Source organism: Aulonocara sp. 'chitande type north' Nkhata Bay, linkage group LG6, assembly GCF_057382095.1.
Source record: "Aulonocara sp. 'chitande type north' Nkhata Bay isolate Kocher_YH1m ecotype deep benthic linkage group LG6, A_spYH_male_GT1.1, whole genome shotgun sequence".
NCBI lineage: Eukaryota > Metazoa > Chordata > Actinopteri > Cichliformes > Cichlidae > Aulonocara > Aulonocara sp. 'chitande type north' Nkhata Bay.
Window position 1 is genome coordinate 39370276 of NC_141349.1, and position 16669 is coordinate 39386944.

General features: G+C 40.3%; 2 protein-coding genes across 3 annotated transcripts in view; both read right to left on the minus strand.

Annotated features, from left to right (window-relative positions):
- Window positions 1-10957, minus strand: part of unc93b1 (unc-93 homolog B1, TLR signaling regulator) — a 14116-nt gene extending 3159 nt beyond the window's left edge. The window contains exons 1-12 of one of the 2 annotated variants that reach the window (XM_086296863.1): window positions 10794-10957; window positions 8355-8471; window positions 8058-8199; window positions 7805-7958; window positions 7560-7721; window positions 5974-6103; window positions 5783-5879; window positions 4067-4191; window positions 2632-2814; window positions 2190-2463; window positions 1988-2109; window positions 1777-1899 (exon numbers count right to left, since the gene is read on the minus strand). In XM_086296863.1, coding sequence (XP_086152989.1) covers window positions 1777-1899; window positions 1988-2109; window positions 2190-2463; window positions 2632-2814; window positions 4067-4191; window positions 5783-5879; window positions 5974-6103; window positions 7560-7721; window positions 7805-7958; window positions 8058-8199; window positions 8355-8471 — 1629 coding nt within the window. In that variant the 5' untranslated portion in view covers window positions 10794-10957. Of the gene's footprint in view, window positions 1-1776; window positions 1900-1987; window positions 2110-2189; window positions 2464-2631; window positions 2815-4066; window positions 4192-5782; window positions 5880-5973; window positions 6104-7559; window positions 7722-7804; window positions 7959-8057; window positions 8200-8354; window positions 8571-10793 lie in introns of both variants that reach the window. The other variant, XM_086296866.1, reaches the window with a different exon arrangement.
- Window positions 10958-12325: 1368 nt separating this feature from the next.
- Window positions 12326-16026, minus strand: timm10 (translocase of inner mitochondrial membrane 10 homolog (yeast)). Its single transcript, XM_086296867.1, has 2 exons — window positions 15809-16026; window positions 12326-13439 (listed from the first exon to the last, which is right to left on the minus strand). Exons 1-2 carry the CDS (start codon window positions 15877-15879, stop codon window positions 13244-13246), a joined length of 267 nt encoding a protein of 88 aa, XP_086152993.1. The 5' UTR covers window positions 15880-16026; the 3' UTR covers window positions 12326-13243.
- Window positions 16027-16669: the final 643 nt, after the last annotated feature.

Here is a 16669-nt window from a genome sequence, read left to right on the forward strand (position 1 = left end):
ATCAGAAATACAGGAATATGCATGGATGTCTGTCAAATACGGTAACATGCACTAATTGCCTGTATTGTCTGCTTACAAACACAGCCACCTCCCAAAGGCCCACAGAGACCTTTATGATATGTTCAGTTCCATATCACAGAAAGACTCTGATTGTTGTTGAAATCTAAAGAAACGATGACAGCTCGTGCAGAAAATGCGTCACTGCTCAGTTTGTGGTGTAGTTGATAAACAACACTGTATTTAATCTTCTTTAAACAGACTATTTTTTGCCTGCTGCCTTATTGCAAAACCAAAAATTCAGATCAATCAGAATATTTTTATTCTGATTTATGTATAATATCTAAGTATATCTTAAATCTAAACTAATATATCTTAAAGCCACTATAATATGTCCACAGAAAAGTCGACATACTCGACTCCACTCACGTTGATGAGATGACGAAGGAACATGAGAAGTTGGAGTCAGGTAGCAAAATGAGATCCTCGCTGCGTAGCTTCAGTTTACAGTCAATTAAATGTGAATTAAACATGAAGTTGGTCACAGCTGCATAATAAATTGCTACAGCTGTATTTTATTACGTGAGGTTTAACAGTGCTCAGAACGTTTCATATTTAGGGACACTTTTAATTAAATTGATAACATGGCACAATGTGACAAGATTTTGAATTATCTTTTAACCACACACACAGAATCTATGACAAGCAGAGAGTCTGGTGAAATTAAATGACTGAAACAACATATGAATACAAGGTTTTAAAGAGTGCCCCTGTGGCCATGGTTTGCATATTCCAGCTGCGTGCCGGTGCCTGTTTTATAAATTGACAGTGAAAACACTTCACGTGTGCATCTTCAATTATAGCCTCTGCCCTTCAGGTGGATTTTAGGAATTGAGGCATCCTCCAGCGTGATGTACTGAGACCGATTTCAAGGGGACAAGGAGGCGGATGGAGGACAGAGGAGATGAAATTAGAGAAATGAGAAAAGCATGCCACACCTGAGTGCAGCAGCTGATCAGCATTCTGCTCATTAATGAAACTGCACTTCAATCCAGCACTACTAAACCACTCCTTACTGGCCACTGTGATCTGTGTTTTCGGGATGAGCTCAGTAAAATTCAAAACGTGACCTAGGGTAACTTCTCTGTCTTGTTATGTTTGAGTAATTTTGCCTGTAAGAATGTGGAAGCTTGGTAGGGGTTCTCTGCCATGTTCTAAACTGTTTTCCTGTGTTTGTGAGTAGCAGCAGAGCCTAATTAGTTTATAGTCTTCAATGTTTTTATGTTTTTAACACAGAGCTCCGATTTCTTTTTTTCTTTTGGAGCAGAGGTCCAGGGGTCAAACCTTGGAGACCCTGAAGTCTAGCTTCCTCCTTATTTTATTCCCCTTTTTCCTTCTTTAATTATATAACTTGTTGACGTATAATGATTTATAGCAGAGGAGAGGCCTGTCCATTAGTTCTGACTTAAAGTTTTCTAGTGCCCACTATTCATGTTACACCTTGTGTCACCTTATACTTCAGGTAAAGACTATAACACACTGTGTGCGCAAAGAAACCTCTCAAGGTTCCCACTGAGTTTATCATGTCCCCAGCGCCCTGCATGCTCTAATCAGGTTTTTTTTTTTTCGGAGAGAAAACATGTCGGACAAACTCTCCTGCTGTGTGGAACGTGACAAAACAACTTTGATTTTCCTGAAAACATGCAGAGATCATGTTTGAAAAGGGCTCATTACAAAGACCAGATTCATGTATTGATCCTCGATGGACTGACTAGTTACCTTGTGTCGTGGCCGAGGGATGCGAGGCAGTCTGAATGGCACTCTCTTGGCCAGGCGACGCTCCATCACCCAATAGCAACAGCAAGCCAGCAACAAAGTGACTAGTAGTATGGAAAGTTTTGCCTTAAAGGAAAGTGAAGAAAAAAATAGGTTAGACTAGGAACAAAAAAATGGAGGGAAAAACTAACGACATAAACACCGAGTCACATACCCTCATAGGAAGACCATACCAAAGGTATACTATAAAGATGGCGATTGCCTGCCACCAGTGATAGATGGTGTAGACAAAGTCCAGGCGTTCCTTTTCTTCAGCGTACAGCATTCCGAGTAGGGCTGGAACACACAGAGGAACTCATGTTGTCACGTGTCATAGCTGAAGACATGCAAACACAGAGACCATGGATGATACTCACTGCTGACGCCTGTCTTGTTCAGGGCGGTGCCGAGTCCCCATAGCGCAGAGATCACTAGTAGAGGGCCCTCATACTTGAGGCGATTCGGCTCTGGAGAAAATGCCATGAGAACCACCACAAGCACTCCATGCACAAAAGCACCACTGATGAGACACACCCAGCGTGGAAGCCGTAAGAGGGAAAGGCTAAGGGAGGAAAAGATGGAGGCGGAGAGGCCGTAGACGACGATGAGAAGCCACAGTTTATTTAGACCCAAAGCACATACACCGTAAGACTGTTGAGAAAGAAGGGGGGGAGACACATTCTTTCAACATTTTATGACCTGATTCACAACTCTGCTTTCTCTCATGACATCCTTAAATCCTACATCTTTACATCTGTATTTCCGTTTCTCTTTAACAAACTTAAACTACTGTACAGACAATCTGCATGAGTTTAGTACCAGGGTGAATCCAGAGATGGCAAACAGTGTCTCGAATCCACTGTAGATGAAGAAGGGGCAGAGCAGCCGCAGGCGGTAGTCCCTCAGGTGTTTGAAAGGCAGCTGAAAGATGTTTCCCCAGCCTATACTGCGAAGGTCGATCTCTTCTGTTGGGCGGTAGGCGGCCCCACACAGCCCGAGGAACTGTGAGTAGCAGCACACAGAGATCACTTTATTCAGAATAATTTTCAATGGAGCTTGTGCTTCAGTTTGTTTTTGTCCCATGGTGAGGTTTTAAAAAATGTCTAAGAATAGAACAAACACAACAGATGCCTGAGAGCAACATTAGCTCTTAAACTAGCAGCTGGTACCCAGTTGGTACAGACTAAAGCCAGTGAAAAAGTGTTTTAGCATCTATTAGCTTGTTTTAGTTTACAGTCTCATCACTTTCATCGTTTCCAGCAATTCCTCGAACAAATTGTAAGCCAAATGGATGCTAGCTTCCCAGCAAGAATCCCAATTCACTGACTTTAAATACCAGAGCTCTGAGGTGTTTTCCAGTGCTTTGTTCATATCTTGCAAGTAGCCACAAGAACGGTTATAAAACGTCTGATTGGATCACCCTACATGGTATAATGTGAGCCTAACAATAATAGAATACTGTAAAACAACTAATATAGAACTTTCAAGCACATAAATTACAGCTAATGAATGTCGTAATCAACTCTGTTACAAGACCACCACAGACCTTATCTTTGGGGATGCCTGGAGTTGCGGCGCTCTGCTGCTTCTCTGTTTACGCTTTATAGTTTGCAGCTTTAGCTTTACAGTAGCTCTCCTGTGATTTCTTTTATAACATCAATCTGAACGTCTTGTTTATTGAATATTTATAGCTTCTTGTGGGTTACACATGCTAACTGTGAGAGAGGTTCTCAGCTGCACACAACATGCCATATTTTAGACATCAATACAGGTTTGAAAAAGGCTTAATTTTTTCCTTTATTTATAAAGATTTGATATTATCTAAGGATTAATTTCTCTTCTCTGTAAATCCAAACATTCTTAAGAAAACTTTGCAAGTCTTTTATCACATGTAATTCCATCTGAAATGGTTTCCTCAGAGCATTTTTACATTTATCTTTTAATGAGAAAGTGATGTACACAGGGATTTATAAGAATAAGATTACCGTTTCAGCTCGGTGTTAATTCCATCAGAGCATTTTTGGGTACCCAATTCAATTTTCTCTCAGTAATTTGCTCTTTGTTTTGGTTTTATATGCTTGTCTAGTGACTACTTAATGCTGATGTTTTATTGTTGTTTTGCAAGAACGTCACAACAGGAAACAGCGACACAGATTATACAAAGCCTGTCTAGATAATTAGAAAACAAACACCTAAACAAACTGAATGACCTCGAGTCTACGTGTTTATGTGCCTGTGTAGGAAGAGAACTTACAATGATCATCGAGAGGAAGGCGAAGCCCATGAGCACGCTCTCCACTTGGATGAGCAGCATGGAGCTTGGCAGTTTTTTCAGCACGGTGTTGTTGAAGCCGGGGATCAATCCGGTGACTTTAGCACCTGGTTTAGGGACAGGAAAGAAATTAGAAAATAACTGATGTCAGCCAAACAGCCTGTGTTAATCCTACAGACTGTTAAAGTGTCTGTCTGTACATTTAAGCAACAAACTGTACTTTACAGACTTTTATTGCAGCCGTACTTTATAAAATTACAAAAATGCTTTAAAAGTCTCTGAGTGGATGAAAGGCAGATAGGAATGCTGATTTAATAAAACCTAACAGAGCTGCAGACTGAAGAAAACAAAGTTCTTTATGCAGTTGTGATGTAAATCGAAGAGGTCAGCTACAGTCATGTGATCCTCTACCTCAGGTCTGTTTCCTCCTACTGTTAAAATGTGTGTTTTTTAGCCAGTAAACCTACTTCCACTTAATGAAAACATCTGAATGGGGAAACTGTGACACAGCCTGTCAGTTGGTGATGTTTCTCTTTAAGTTTCATTTTGAATAATACCAATGTTACCAACTATTTTTATTTTTTACCACCTGTTTAGTTTTGCACTGCTGATTTTAAAAAAGCAGCTGTGATCATGGTGCTTAACTAGTACTGAAAGTACTGTGCAAAAATCTTAGAGGCATGCAGCAATTTATTGAACCTGCAAAAACAGCTTGAACAGTTCTAGCCTGTAGGCTTTTTGAAGGACATTCAAAGCTCTACTTTGGCTGTTTCTGCCTTTTGTTCATTTCTCTGTCAACATGATCCCCACTGCTTTAATAATGTTGAGGTTCAGGCTCTGGGGAGACCAACCCATGATGTGTTTTTCTATCCAGTTTTTTTTTCTGCACTGGCAGTGCAGGGATCATTGACATGTGGAATAATTAGGCTGAATCATTACATCACTAGCAGTCTTTGTAGATAAGATTGAGTACTGAACATCAGATTTCAAATTTGCGCTGAAAGTTGAAAATACAAATTGACATTTTATTGCTTTTTGAAATTCACAAATCCAGCAGACACAGAACAATGTGTGGATATTTCAACCTGTTTCCAGCACCTGGTGAGATAACGAGCCTCCAGGTTTGGCTGTGGTTTGGTCTCTGAGAGAAGTGTGTGGCTCTTTTACAAGCCTCTTGCTAATTTTACTTTTAGTACTTGGATTAAACCAGGTAACAAAGTGGCTGTGTCAGCTTTTTCTTTTCTTTTCTTTTTTAATAATTACGTTCTGCCTAGTCAATATTAACACTCGGGCAACAAAGTGTTTGTCTATGATTACTCTGAATCCTCCAAACACTCCACAAGGCACTAGGGGAACTAATAAAGAGTAAGACGGGAAGACTGATGGACTTCCTTGTGTGTTTTTACAAAATAAAAAGCAGGGATGGGAGTTAAAATCTCTAAAATATAATTTGTTATAAATAGAAAAAGTTACATTAATTAACTGGTTTTAAATGACAGCCTCACAATTAACAGGATAGATTGTTTTCTTTTTTTGGAATGATGATGGATTTAGTTGAAAAGTTGATAAACATTCCTATTTCCCATACTCTTCCTCTTAATATTAACATGGAAGTAAATTTAACTTTTATTGTCCCGAGCTTATTATGGTGTATCTGTACTGAGTCGCTACTGGAAGTGAGGAGGCAAGTTTCTTTACCGCAGTGTTTCACTTGGGCGAGGACGTGGGAGTTATCATGGAGGTAAACGCTGTTGAGGACGAAGGCCATGGGGAACTCGGCGAAGACAAAACTCAGCTGACGCAGAAGAAAAGAAAAAGGTTTGCCCATTTGTCCAGCAAACAGTATGATATTAATAACATCATTAATGAGGGAAAGCTGAAAGACTCACATTGAAAATGATGTTAAAGACCGACTGGAAGACGATGATATAGCTGTGGCACGCTCCCTTTGGGAGCTTCTTCTGCTCCTGCACGTGCTCCTCCTTATAGTTGACGCATTCATAGTACTGCTGTGCCATCCTGCGCATATATGAGAGTGTTTATGGTGTTAGAAAACAAATTTAGAGGCATTTATTTTGTACTTATCTTCAATTAATCACACGAGCCCCTTGTCTCTGTGTATGAAGTGTTTAAATTGATCAAAACCACATAGGCTGTCTCTGTTTCACACTAACAACTACGCTTTGCCCTATAAATGCTCTATATTCAGGAGGTGTAAAGAACCCGAGAACAAGCTTTACATTCACATTTCCTCTTTTAGGATTTAGCGACTTCATAAAAGGCAAAAACACATCAGAGCATTAAAAAAAAAAGTATTCTGCCAGCAGCATTTATAATAAAAAGAAAGATCAATACAAACTGAACAGGCGGTGACAGAAAAAAAGATCTCAGCTTGTAGTCAGCGCAGCACGGCTCAAAGGAAATACAACAAAGAGCCTGGTAAATTGTTCTTTCAGTCTGCCGTTGATTAAACTGATACAAGGTTTTGTTACATCTGTTGATGAAAAGACATTTTAAATAATGCTCACTCGATGATGCTTTCTGAGAGCTTTGTTGTGCCGGAGGGACACGTGAAGTAGGGACAGGTATTCAGTGTCTTCATAAAGCAGCAGCTCTTATCATCCACATGAAACATGTAAACATTAGACCTTACATCTAGCAGAAATATGGAGCATTGCTCGATTAGCTACTAGGAAAATTGTGCCAGGCTCTAAAACTCCAGGAGTCCCATTTTGCTTGAAGAGCTACAATAGCAAAATGTTCTTTACAGAGCTCTACTACTGCCTACACTTGAGATCTTCTTCTGTCGCTCTGTTAAATCCTGTAGCTACTCATGATAAACATGTAGTTTCAAGTAATGATGTCTGCATATAAACAAACAATTCCTGTGAGCCAAAAGTGTTTAGGGCTTCAGACTGCTCTAAACACTTTTACTGTAGTCTTGGCTGTTTGATGTCACTGTGGCACATGGATCTGGCTGTGACCACAGAGGCCTCCATTTGCTGTTCAAACCTTCTGCTCATGAGCAACTCAGACAAAAGCTGGGATAGAGACTAGAGAGAGGAGCTGAAACGGCGTGTTTCTCACAGAGGATGAACTGAAGAGCCGCACTAAAGCCTTTTTATAAGGTATTGTTTGTTTGTTTTTTCAAGATTTCAACCGTCCTCTCTCATCTAAAAGTCTGCTGACAAAGCCCACTACACCACTGTATTGTGCCTCCCATGGAGACTTTCTTGCTCTTTCTGCTAGTTTGTTTTACCTGATCGGCCCGTGATTGGCTCGCTTTTAAAAGAATGAATGAGGCAAGAGGAACAGCCGCTTTCTACTTCCTTCACTGGAATAGAATATTCTGAAAGGTTACTATAGTTTTAGGGGATTTTTTGTTTGTTTGTTTTTTATTTCTATAAATCTTAAGACGCAGCAAGAGTTAAGGAAGCACTTCCACCCACCCAAACTTCTACTTCTTCTTTCTCACCGTGTGATATAATTTCCCAAGGAGGCCCACAGGGGCACAATGGCCACACCGATGGCCACAGCCGATGGAACGAGGGTGTAGTAACGCTCCCAATAATTTGTAGAGACGAAGAGAGCGTAGATCCCCGAAGCCAGGAACATCATCCACTTGGTACCTAGAAACCTGGATGTGAGACAGGGTGTTTAAAGGAAGAGCAGGAACATTTATATAAAGACATGTTTTAAAACTTGGGTTTATGTTGCTACCTGATGAGGAGAGGCGTGTACAGGAGGCCTATGATCGGTGTGACATTAATCCCCATCAGCATCTTCTGGTCGATGTCCTGCAGGCCGAGGTTGCTGTACTTTACCTCACGGTAGGTCGTATCATAGTGGAGGATCAACTGCATCTGCAGGAGGCCTGTTGCACACATGTACAGGTACAGTAAATGTTCACGAGTATTCAAGCTACCCTGTCTGTGTTTGCCAGTTTCAGCACCCCATCTTCAGGGAAACTCACCCATGTACACACTGTACACAATCATGGCTCCAATACTGGCTGCAACAACATTCTTGATGATTCCCAGCCTCTTCCTTCGATAGTATTTCTTCTCCTCCTCCTCCTCGTTGTAATCTGCCTGTGGGCCCAAAAACTCCTCCATCTAAAGAAAGAAGGACAAAAAGTTATGCAACACTTAAGCAGAGGCAGAGACGTGTTTATCAAATTAAAATCGGATTGTTCTGATCCGTAGTACACCAAAACTGATAACCAGAGAAGCTGGATTTATGAAGGTTCTCTGAAATCAGCTGAGCTCACCTGGCCCTGCACGTTGTCTTCGTGGTCCACATTGAGCATTTCGTTCACGTTGCCATTTGGAGGCACAACAAACTGATCATCATGAGGGATCAAAGCTTCATCGCCAGTTGCCTCCATCTGGTGACCAGAAGAAGCAGCACGCTATATTAATACTTCACTGCACCTTCTGCCATCATCGAAACCAATCGGCCACCTGCAGCCACCGTGGTTTTCAAGCTGCTGCACATGAACGAAACTCTAATTATAGACGTAAATATCATTAGTGTAATTACTATAATGTTGTATCAAACACACCTGACTCCAAATCACTTTAGATGCATTTTCAGATTTATTTTTAAGTATTTTGTTCATTTATTTTTGTTTTGAGTACTCTGAGACAAAACATAACTGGCTAATTTTAGCACATGTATTTATAGCTTTAAAACTGAACACGTTATAAAGTGAGATTGTGTTAAAATTCACAAAAATGCATACAGAAGCAGCATTACAGAAGCCATACTTCCTCTTAATTGTTTCTCAACACAACGTGCCAAAACGTTTTAAAGCTTGAAAAGCTATTTTAATACAAATATTAAGAAATCATAGAATAGGGGGTGGCAGTTATATAGAGGATATGTTCAGATAAGGGACTACTCACATTCACATCAGGATATGATATTTTCATTTATTTTAAAAACTAGCTGAATGAGTACTTTAACACGCGACTGTTTAACTTATTTTATCCAAGTTTTTATTTCAAGTGAAATTATTATACGTAAAAGTCCAACAAAATATTCACATTTAATGAAACATAAAAAAGACGAGCAGTGTGTGCTGTTGTTTAAAGAAATTCAGTTTCAGTTGTGTGTCCAGAGCAGTATGGCAGGTTGACCTTCCCGTGCACCGTGAGCTGCACGTTTATTACGCGTGCCGATCACGGTGCAGCTACAAAAGTCCAAAACCTTCACATGTGTTTTTGGAGCTAAACGACTGCAGCGTTTCTAAACAACTAAAACTAACTAAAACTTGCAACTCTTCTTACATTTGTATGCCTCTGTAATAATACTGGAATCACCACAAGCTGCAGTGCATTTTATAAAAAGCTGGTGACATTTATGACATCACTGCATTTTTTCCGCTTGTAAAGCCGTCCACTGTTCTATGCTGGACCTTTTGAACCAGTTCTGGTGTTGTGCCAACAACTGATTTCCAATGTTTCCAATGTGTTTTGATGTCTAATGTCTTTACGTATGTTGGCAGACTTTGGTGAACAGGATTCACACAGAGGTTATATATGAAATTAAGAAATGGCCTGTTTTGCAAGTATCTTTATGAGTCTGCATTATTGTACCTACATCATAACCAACTCGGTCTTTTTGGCCACTGTGCTTTTTTGTTGTTTTGTATAGATTCCTCTGGACTGTACATCTCTGCTGTTTACTCTTACTATTTATATCCTCCTGCATAGTTCGTGTGGAGTACCCATAATTTAATTGTGCATGTACAGTGAGGATTAAAGTCCTGTTTTATTGAACTCTCTTTATACAACTGTTATGTTAAATTGTTGCAGTTTCTGCTGCCCTCTTGGCCAGATCACTTTTTAAAAGAACATGTTTCCTTTCAGTGAGGCTTTTCAACCGAATAAATAAAGGATATAAAAAAGTCGCTTTGACAGCAGCTTCTACATTGTGACAGGAATGTTGTTTGTAGCTCAAAATAACTTGATGTCATTCATGAGGGATACATTTGACATATGTTTCACATATTAAAGGCCAACAAGTCAGTAACAGAAGTTTAAATACATGCAATCACTTGTTTAAGTTGTTAAGTGATAAAGTTTTCTGTTTTTGAATTAAAAACCTGCCGAATCAGTGGTGAGTACCATACTTGGTGATTCAAACCCCCAACAAGAGAAAATGAACTTGCATAGGATACAAGAAGTGTTCCTTTGTTTCTTTTAAATTGTATTTACATCACATTCCTTTGCATAATTAATATTATTCTTACTATTATAGGTTACCATTCACAGTTCATGGACTCCCCCTTCTCCTGTAATAATTACTGAAGTGTCTTTTGTTTCTTTTATGACTTTTTATGACCAGATTTATAAACTGCATTTTTATAAAAGCAGATGTGATCCATCAAAACACCTTTATCGACAGAAAAGCGTGTCTGTCTTAACAAACCAGCCTCATTCACAAGCCTTTTGTTTGCCTGACTTCTCTTTTCCTTCCCAGTATGGAAACTATGAAAGTTAAAGCCGTGCGGGATGGTGTAACTGCGTTTAACCCCTTATTTCAGATTTCTTTGACAGCGTCATATTATGACCCTTGTTATTACTTTCATGACAGTTTGCATCCGGGTCTTGTTGACGTTTCAGCGTTTCAAAGTTATCAGTCAAACCCACGTTCATAAAACAATCACCACCGTGTTTTGCCATCTACCCTGAAATTCACTTACCGTGTCAGTGGAGCGGGGCTGAAGCAGAATGAAGACGGGGACAGAGACACACGGACATCCCCGCCCCTGTGTCCCTTTCAGACCCTGTTGTCGTTACTTCTCCTTTCTTATATTAGGTGCAGTATAAATAAAAAGTTTCGTGGAGGAAACGAAAGTTAGCTATCTTCACTTCCTCACTTGTGCCTGCTTCTCTTAAAGCCACATACGCGCTTTTAGGAAACACGCCCCCTTCACGCTCTATGTGTGTGTGTGTATGTGTGTGTGTGTGTATACATGTTTAGACGTTAGGTTAGGTTTAGGCTTATGATTAGGATTAGACATTCATTTTTGATGGTTAGGTTTAGGGTAAGCGGCTTGGGAAAGCATTATGTCAATGGGATGTCCCCACGAGGATAGCAAACCAGACATGTGTGTGTGTGTGTGTCGGAACTTTTAAAGAATTATTAATAATTATTAAGCGCGGTATCACGGGCTGTGGATGGAGGGGGCATGGGATATATAAAATTAATACTGAAGCAAACCGCTTGAAATCCACCGGTTATTATAATTCCGTCTCAGTTGCGCAGTTTGCAGTTCTGTTATAACATCACACGTGTTGTTCTGTTGAGCGGTGGGAGCAACAATGTCTCACACTTGCTCGGTTTGGTTGATTCAGAGCGACCCACCAGATGGCTTTGCAGAGTGCGAGAGCTGCAGTGAACTCATTAATTATACATTTAATAAAAAATAACACGCATTGCTGTTCCTGCTCTGGTGACGTCATGCTGGTACACAGGAGTAAAAATGCACAAACTTTACTTATTCTAGAGAAAGATCTTTAGATCCAGACACTGCCTGCATTATGGATAGAAAGCTGAAAGCCGGTTTCAGTTGCTGCTTGTTTGTGGCTCTCTCTGCCTTCAGTAACTGAAAAGCATGCTCTATTGGTCACAAATAAACACTAGTGGCACGGTTCCACTGCCAGCCATACATGCTCAAACTATAACACTGTCTCTACCATGTCTGACAGATGGTGCCGTGTTTGAGATCTTAAGGTGTCTCTCCTTCGACGCTCAGGTTTTCACTTGTCCATAATGACTTTTAGTTTTAGCCAAGCAGGATCTTTGACATGCTTTTTTGCAAAGTTTAATCTAGCCTTCTTCTTCTTGTGTAACCAGTGGTTTGCTTCATGTTTTAAACCCTCTATATCTGCATCTCTTGATTGTAGATATGGTTAATCAGCCTCCCTCCTTGAGCGCGGTCATCCCTGGCCTGAAGTTGTAAAGCAGTTTTTCTTAAACCAGGAAAGAGTTCTGTGATCATGTTTCAGAATTCTTCACAGAAAATTTCATATCAACAAAACTTTTAGAACCTTTTTTTTTCAAAATGTAGAAAAACACTATGTTGTATCTGTAATAATCACTCGAGATTTCATTGTATTTCATCTTATAGTTACTGTATATTCATTCACACACTCTGCACGAGAGTGAAGTCGAACCATACCACAAACCTCGTGTGAGGGCCAGAATAAATACTTCCAACACTCATGAAGCTAGGCTACACGATGACAGCGCTTTATTAGAGTTAACAGCACACTGTGCAGCTTCTCTGCAGTGCAGATGAAAAGCTGTGTCACTGTGGTTTAAACATGAAGAAAAAGAGACACGCACACTAAAACATGGCCCACTGACACACAGCACAACACAGTCTACACAAGCATGACAAAATGAGCAAAGTTCAGGCATTGTTTTTTTTTGTTTTTATCTGAGCTGTTAAAGACAAAGAACCAACCAGGGTCAAAAGAGTAAACTATGAATAGTACAAAAAAGACATTTTGGCTCAGCCCATAATGAATTCTGTGCATGCCCTGACCCATGATTCGCTGTTTCTGAGGTGTTGCACAGGACTGACATGTCTGCATGACAGACAACTGTAAATAAACTAGTTCCACGGGTTGAACTGCAGCTTTGCAAAGAGTCTATATTTACTTTCAGTGCCTTCCAAAACCAAACAAGAAAAATCTGACCCCAGTTCAAAGGGTGAATTGAGATAAAGATTAAAGTTGAATCATTCTTTGCATTTGTCTGGACCTGTCACATGTAACCAGGTTTCTGGTTTCTAGCTTTCTGGTGTTACGCATCAGAGGCCTTTCTCCTTTTCAGTCAGATTTTCAAGTGACTTCGAGAGTCCAGGCTCAACGTACAGAAAGTGGAAAAGATCCAGAGTGTCTGGTCCACTGTGAGTAGTTTCAACATGTCCTTATGCTGCTGATCCACCAAGTTTCTGAGGAAGAGGCAGTTTCTCTCAGCGGGCCCTCGACAGCATTAACTCCACACTTTTTCTTTTTTTTTTTATTTCCCACCCTTTAATTAAAATACAAGTCTCTCATTGTTTGAAGCCACACATGCTAACCCCATCCCCATGACCTTTTGATCCCACATCATTCTCCATTTTGTTTTCTTCATCCACGTCTATCCGCTCCCCACAGCCGCCTTCCTCATCATTTCCTCGTCCTGGACTGAGAGCTCCGTCAGCTTGCGTCCTAGCCGCTCGTGAAGGTCCAGATATTTGGCCACGCAGCGGTCCAGGCAGACCGACTCACCCTTGGTCAGCTCTGCCTCCTTATAATGTGGCGGTACGCACTTCCTGTGGCAGGCATTAGTCATTCTGAGAGGAAAGGAAGGAAACAGTCAAGATTCTTCAGTATTAAGAGTGATGATAAAAATACATTTTTAAAACATAACAAACGTGTTACTACATGATATATTCACGCATAAGCACCTTATTGTGGGGTCCCCATTATGACTTGCTTACAACAGTCACTTAGTAAAACAGAACAGCGCCATCTGCTGGAGTTATTTTGTGAACCTAAAGTTGGCTCTGAATACTCTCCTTTTAAAATTCATAGTTTCATATGACCTGATATAATAGTTATTTAATTTCATAAAGATGTTAAATTAATCAACTTTTAGGTCAAGAAAAGGTGCATTTAAGAAGAGTATTTAGAATTTCTGCAAATAAAATGTATTCTGGCTCATGTCACAGCAGAAACGTGCTTCCCAGTGTTGACACAGATCCTTCATCAGAGCAGGGAGAGACACAGATTCAGTTTAATTATATACTTCAAAGAAGAACTAGCAAAAAGTTAAATGGCAACTAATTACTTCCTTTGTCCTCAAAGTCTTCACAGGGATAAGCCCCGAGGACAGAATTTCATACATCCTTGCCCAACAAACACCACATGACCACCGACAGACATTAAACCCAGTTCCTCTTCACTGCAGGAGATTCACAAAGAGACCAAACTCAAAACACATGAAAGTCATCAATCTCTCATTTCATGTTGCTGAATGAGTCTATCCAACAGCACTTCATCTAGCCAAATGTCTTTTAATACAACACCATGCTCATCAGAAGAAGCCTTAAGTTCCTTCTGCAGGTCACCATCACCGTTTGCCTTAGGAGACACAGTGATGGTGACCTGATAAATCACATTTCAGTGGATTATTTCTTTAACCCGATTAAAATTATTGGTTAGGTTCTTCACATCCAGCCCCAGGATTCAAAAAACTGCAACAAGGTAGACGATAAGCCACGAACGCCTCTAACTGCCTGAAAGGCCCAGTTACTGTCACTGTTCTGGTGAACTACAAGAAACAGTTAAACTGTTAAAAACAGGCATTTTACACTATGTACTTCTAAAAGTACTGCCAGCATTGGGATACCAATAAAATCCCCTAAATCTGAAACATCAACTTACTGACGTGTCAAAATGTTTCCTGTCAAAAGATACTAAACATAACAAACAAACATGACATGCCTCGCCTACCACCAGACCCAACTAAACAGAACAGCCCATCTGACAACGTCCAACAACTGTGTGACGCCATCACGTCAATACAGACCAAAATCTCTGAGGAATGTTTCCACCATTTTTTTTTTATATCTATGCTAAAGGCAAAAGGGGAATTATCACGTATGAGCAAGCACTAATCAGGTGGCCAGTAACATATCTTTAATGGCTCTAAGATGTTGCCAGGTATCATATGAATGTAGAGAACTAGTTAACTAGAATTTGATAGAATTATTGCTCACTTCCATCCACAAAATGTAAACAAACATTAGTATTTGGTTTATGGAGTGATGTCAATAACTGGGCGCCATCAAATTACTGCAGAAGAAAATCCCAGTAAGCTGATAGAGAGCCAAGAGCCAATCAAACCTCAGTCAAAAAAGTAAAGCAAGCAAACTGCTTGTTTCTTGATCTGAATGGTTGAACAAACCCATAACTCATTGCTCATGTATATTTATTCGTCTCTTTCAAGCCAAAAACACCTGCATAAAAGTACATAAACTATTTTCTTTGGCAACTGACTGAATCTGACTCAGTGGATTTTAACTGCAAGACTTTATTAAAAGCACATGAATGTATAATTTGTGCAAGGTCATGAAAGGATAAATATTAACCAGGCTCGTCTTTTCTTCATTCAGAGATGCAGGTCTGTGCTGCTTCTTCCAAGTATAAAAATACTTGTGATCAAAACCACTTAACTTAATATGAATGAATGTACTCTTACACAAGTGACGGCATTTAAGTAGATTACTGTGTTATGACACAAGGACACATCTTTATATTATGAGAAAAAGCCGTACTGTGCTTATACTGTAAAATTGTGACATGTGAAGTAAATTCAGTGAGTTAAGCACTAAACTCAGGCCTTTAAATTTTAGTCACTATAGCTCTTTTTAAAATAAATGCTATCCCACACTGGATTTAACCCTTGCCAGCCTTTAGTAGAAGCCACCCTTTGCCTTAAACATGCCGGCTGGTGGGCCTTTATAATAATGAGCTTCACCAGCAGGACACTTGCTCGCATTAACGATGAGCTGTACAGGCTCAGCTTCACTAAACAGTAATTATCTTTGCACATTATTCTGGCACACTGTAAATACATGTAAGTTTGACACATAAAAGCCGCGACACTTCACAGCAGACTGCTGTGGCTAGCTGAGAGGTTAGCTTGTTTGGGCTTTACCGGTTGTACATGTCAGCCATCATCTCCACCTCCAGCTCCGCCGCCAGCTGCTGCGCCTTCACAGGATCCATGGCTCCGCTTCAGTTCTGCTCACACCGGGTCTCGAACCACAAACACGCCGTCCCGCTGAGCCTCTCCTCCGGACAGCAAGCAAGGAGCAGTACCCGCTGCTTCTGTAACCTTCAAACCTGCACGAAAACACGTGTGTGCCGTTTCCCTCACACACTTCCGGTGACAATAAAGTTGGATTCAAAAAGCAGAAAGCGGAGGGAGCAGGAAGCGCGCCCTCTACAGGTGTGTGTGTGTATTTCTATTTGTCCAAAGTAAGATAAGAGCTTCACAGGGAAGTGAAGGACAAAAAACCTGCTTAAGTTCAAACTGAACATCAGAATGAGGAAGAAAGTTGGTTTGTTCTGTATTTCTGAAACTTCTGTCTCCATTTATTTATTCATGCTATTTGTATTTTATCTATTAGTACATATTAACCGGCATATGTGTGTGGACACCAGAGAAAGAATTTCATTGTACAGAGAAATGCTTTTCTTTGTACACATGACAATAAATGCTTTGAATCTTCTGAGATGTTCCAATGCAGAGAGATCAGAAAAAGATCAAATGTCCAGTGAGCACCAGCTCTCTGGGTAAAAATTAATTGTAGATGGCAGAGGACAAAGGAAAATGGGCAGACTGCTGCAAGCTGATGAGCAGGCAACAGTAACTCAACTAACCACCCGATGCTTGGTTTTGGGGTTGGAAAAAACTGCTTCGTAATTGGACGTCTCGGTTTCTTCTGCAGTATTTGGATGGTTCTGGTGTAAACATAAAAGCATAGATTTACCTTGCTTTGTGTGTCAAGTCCAT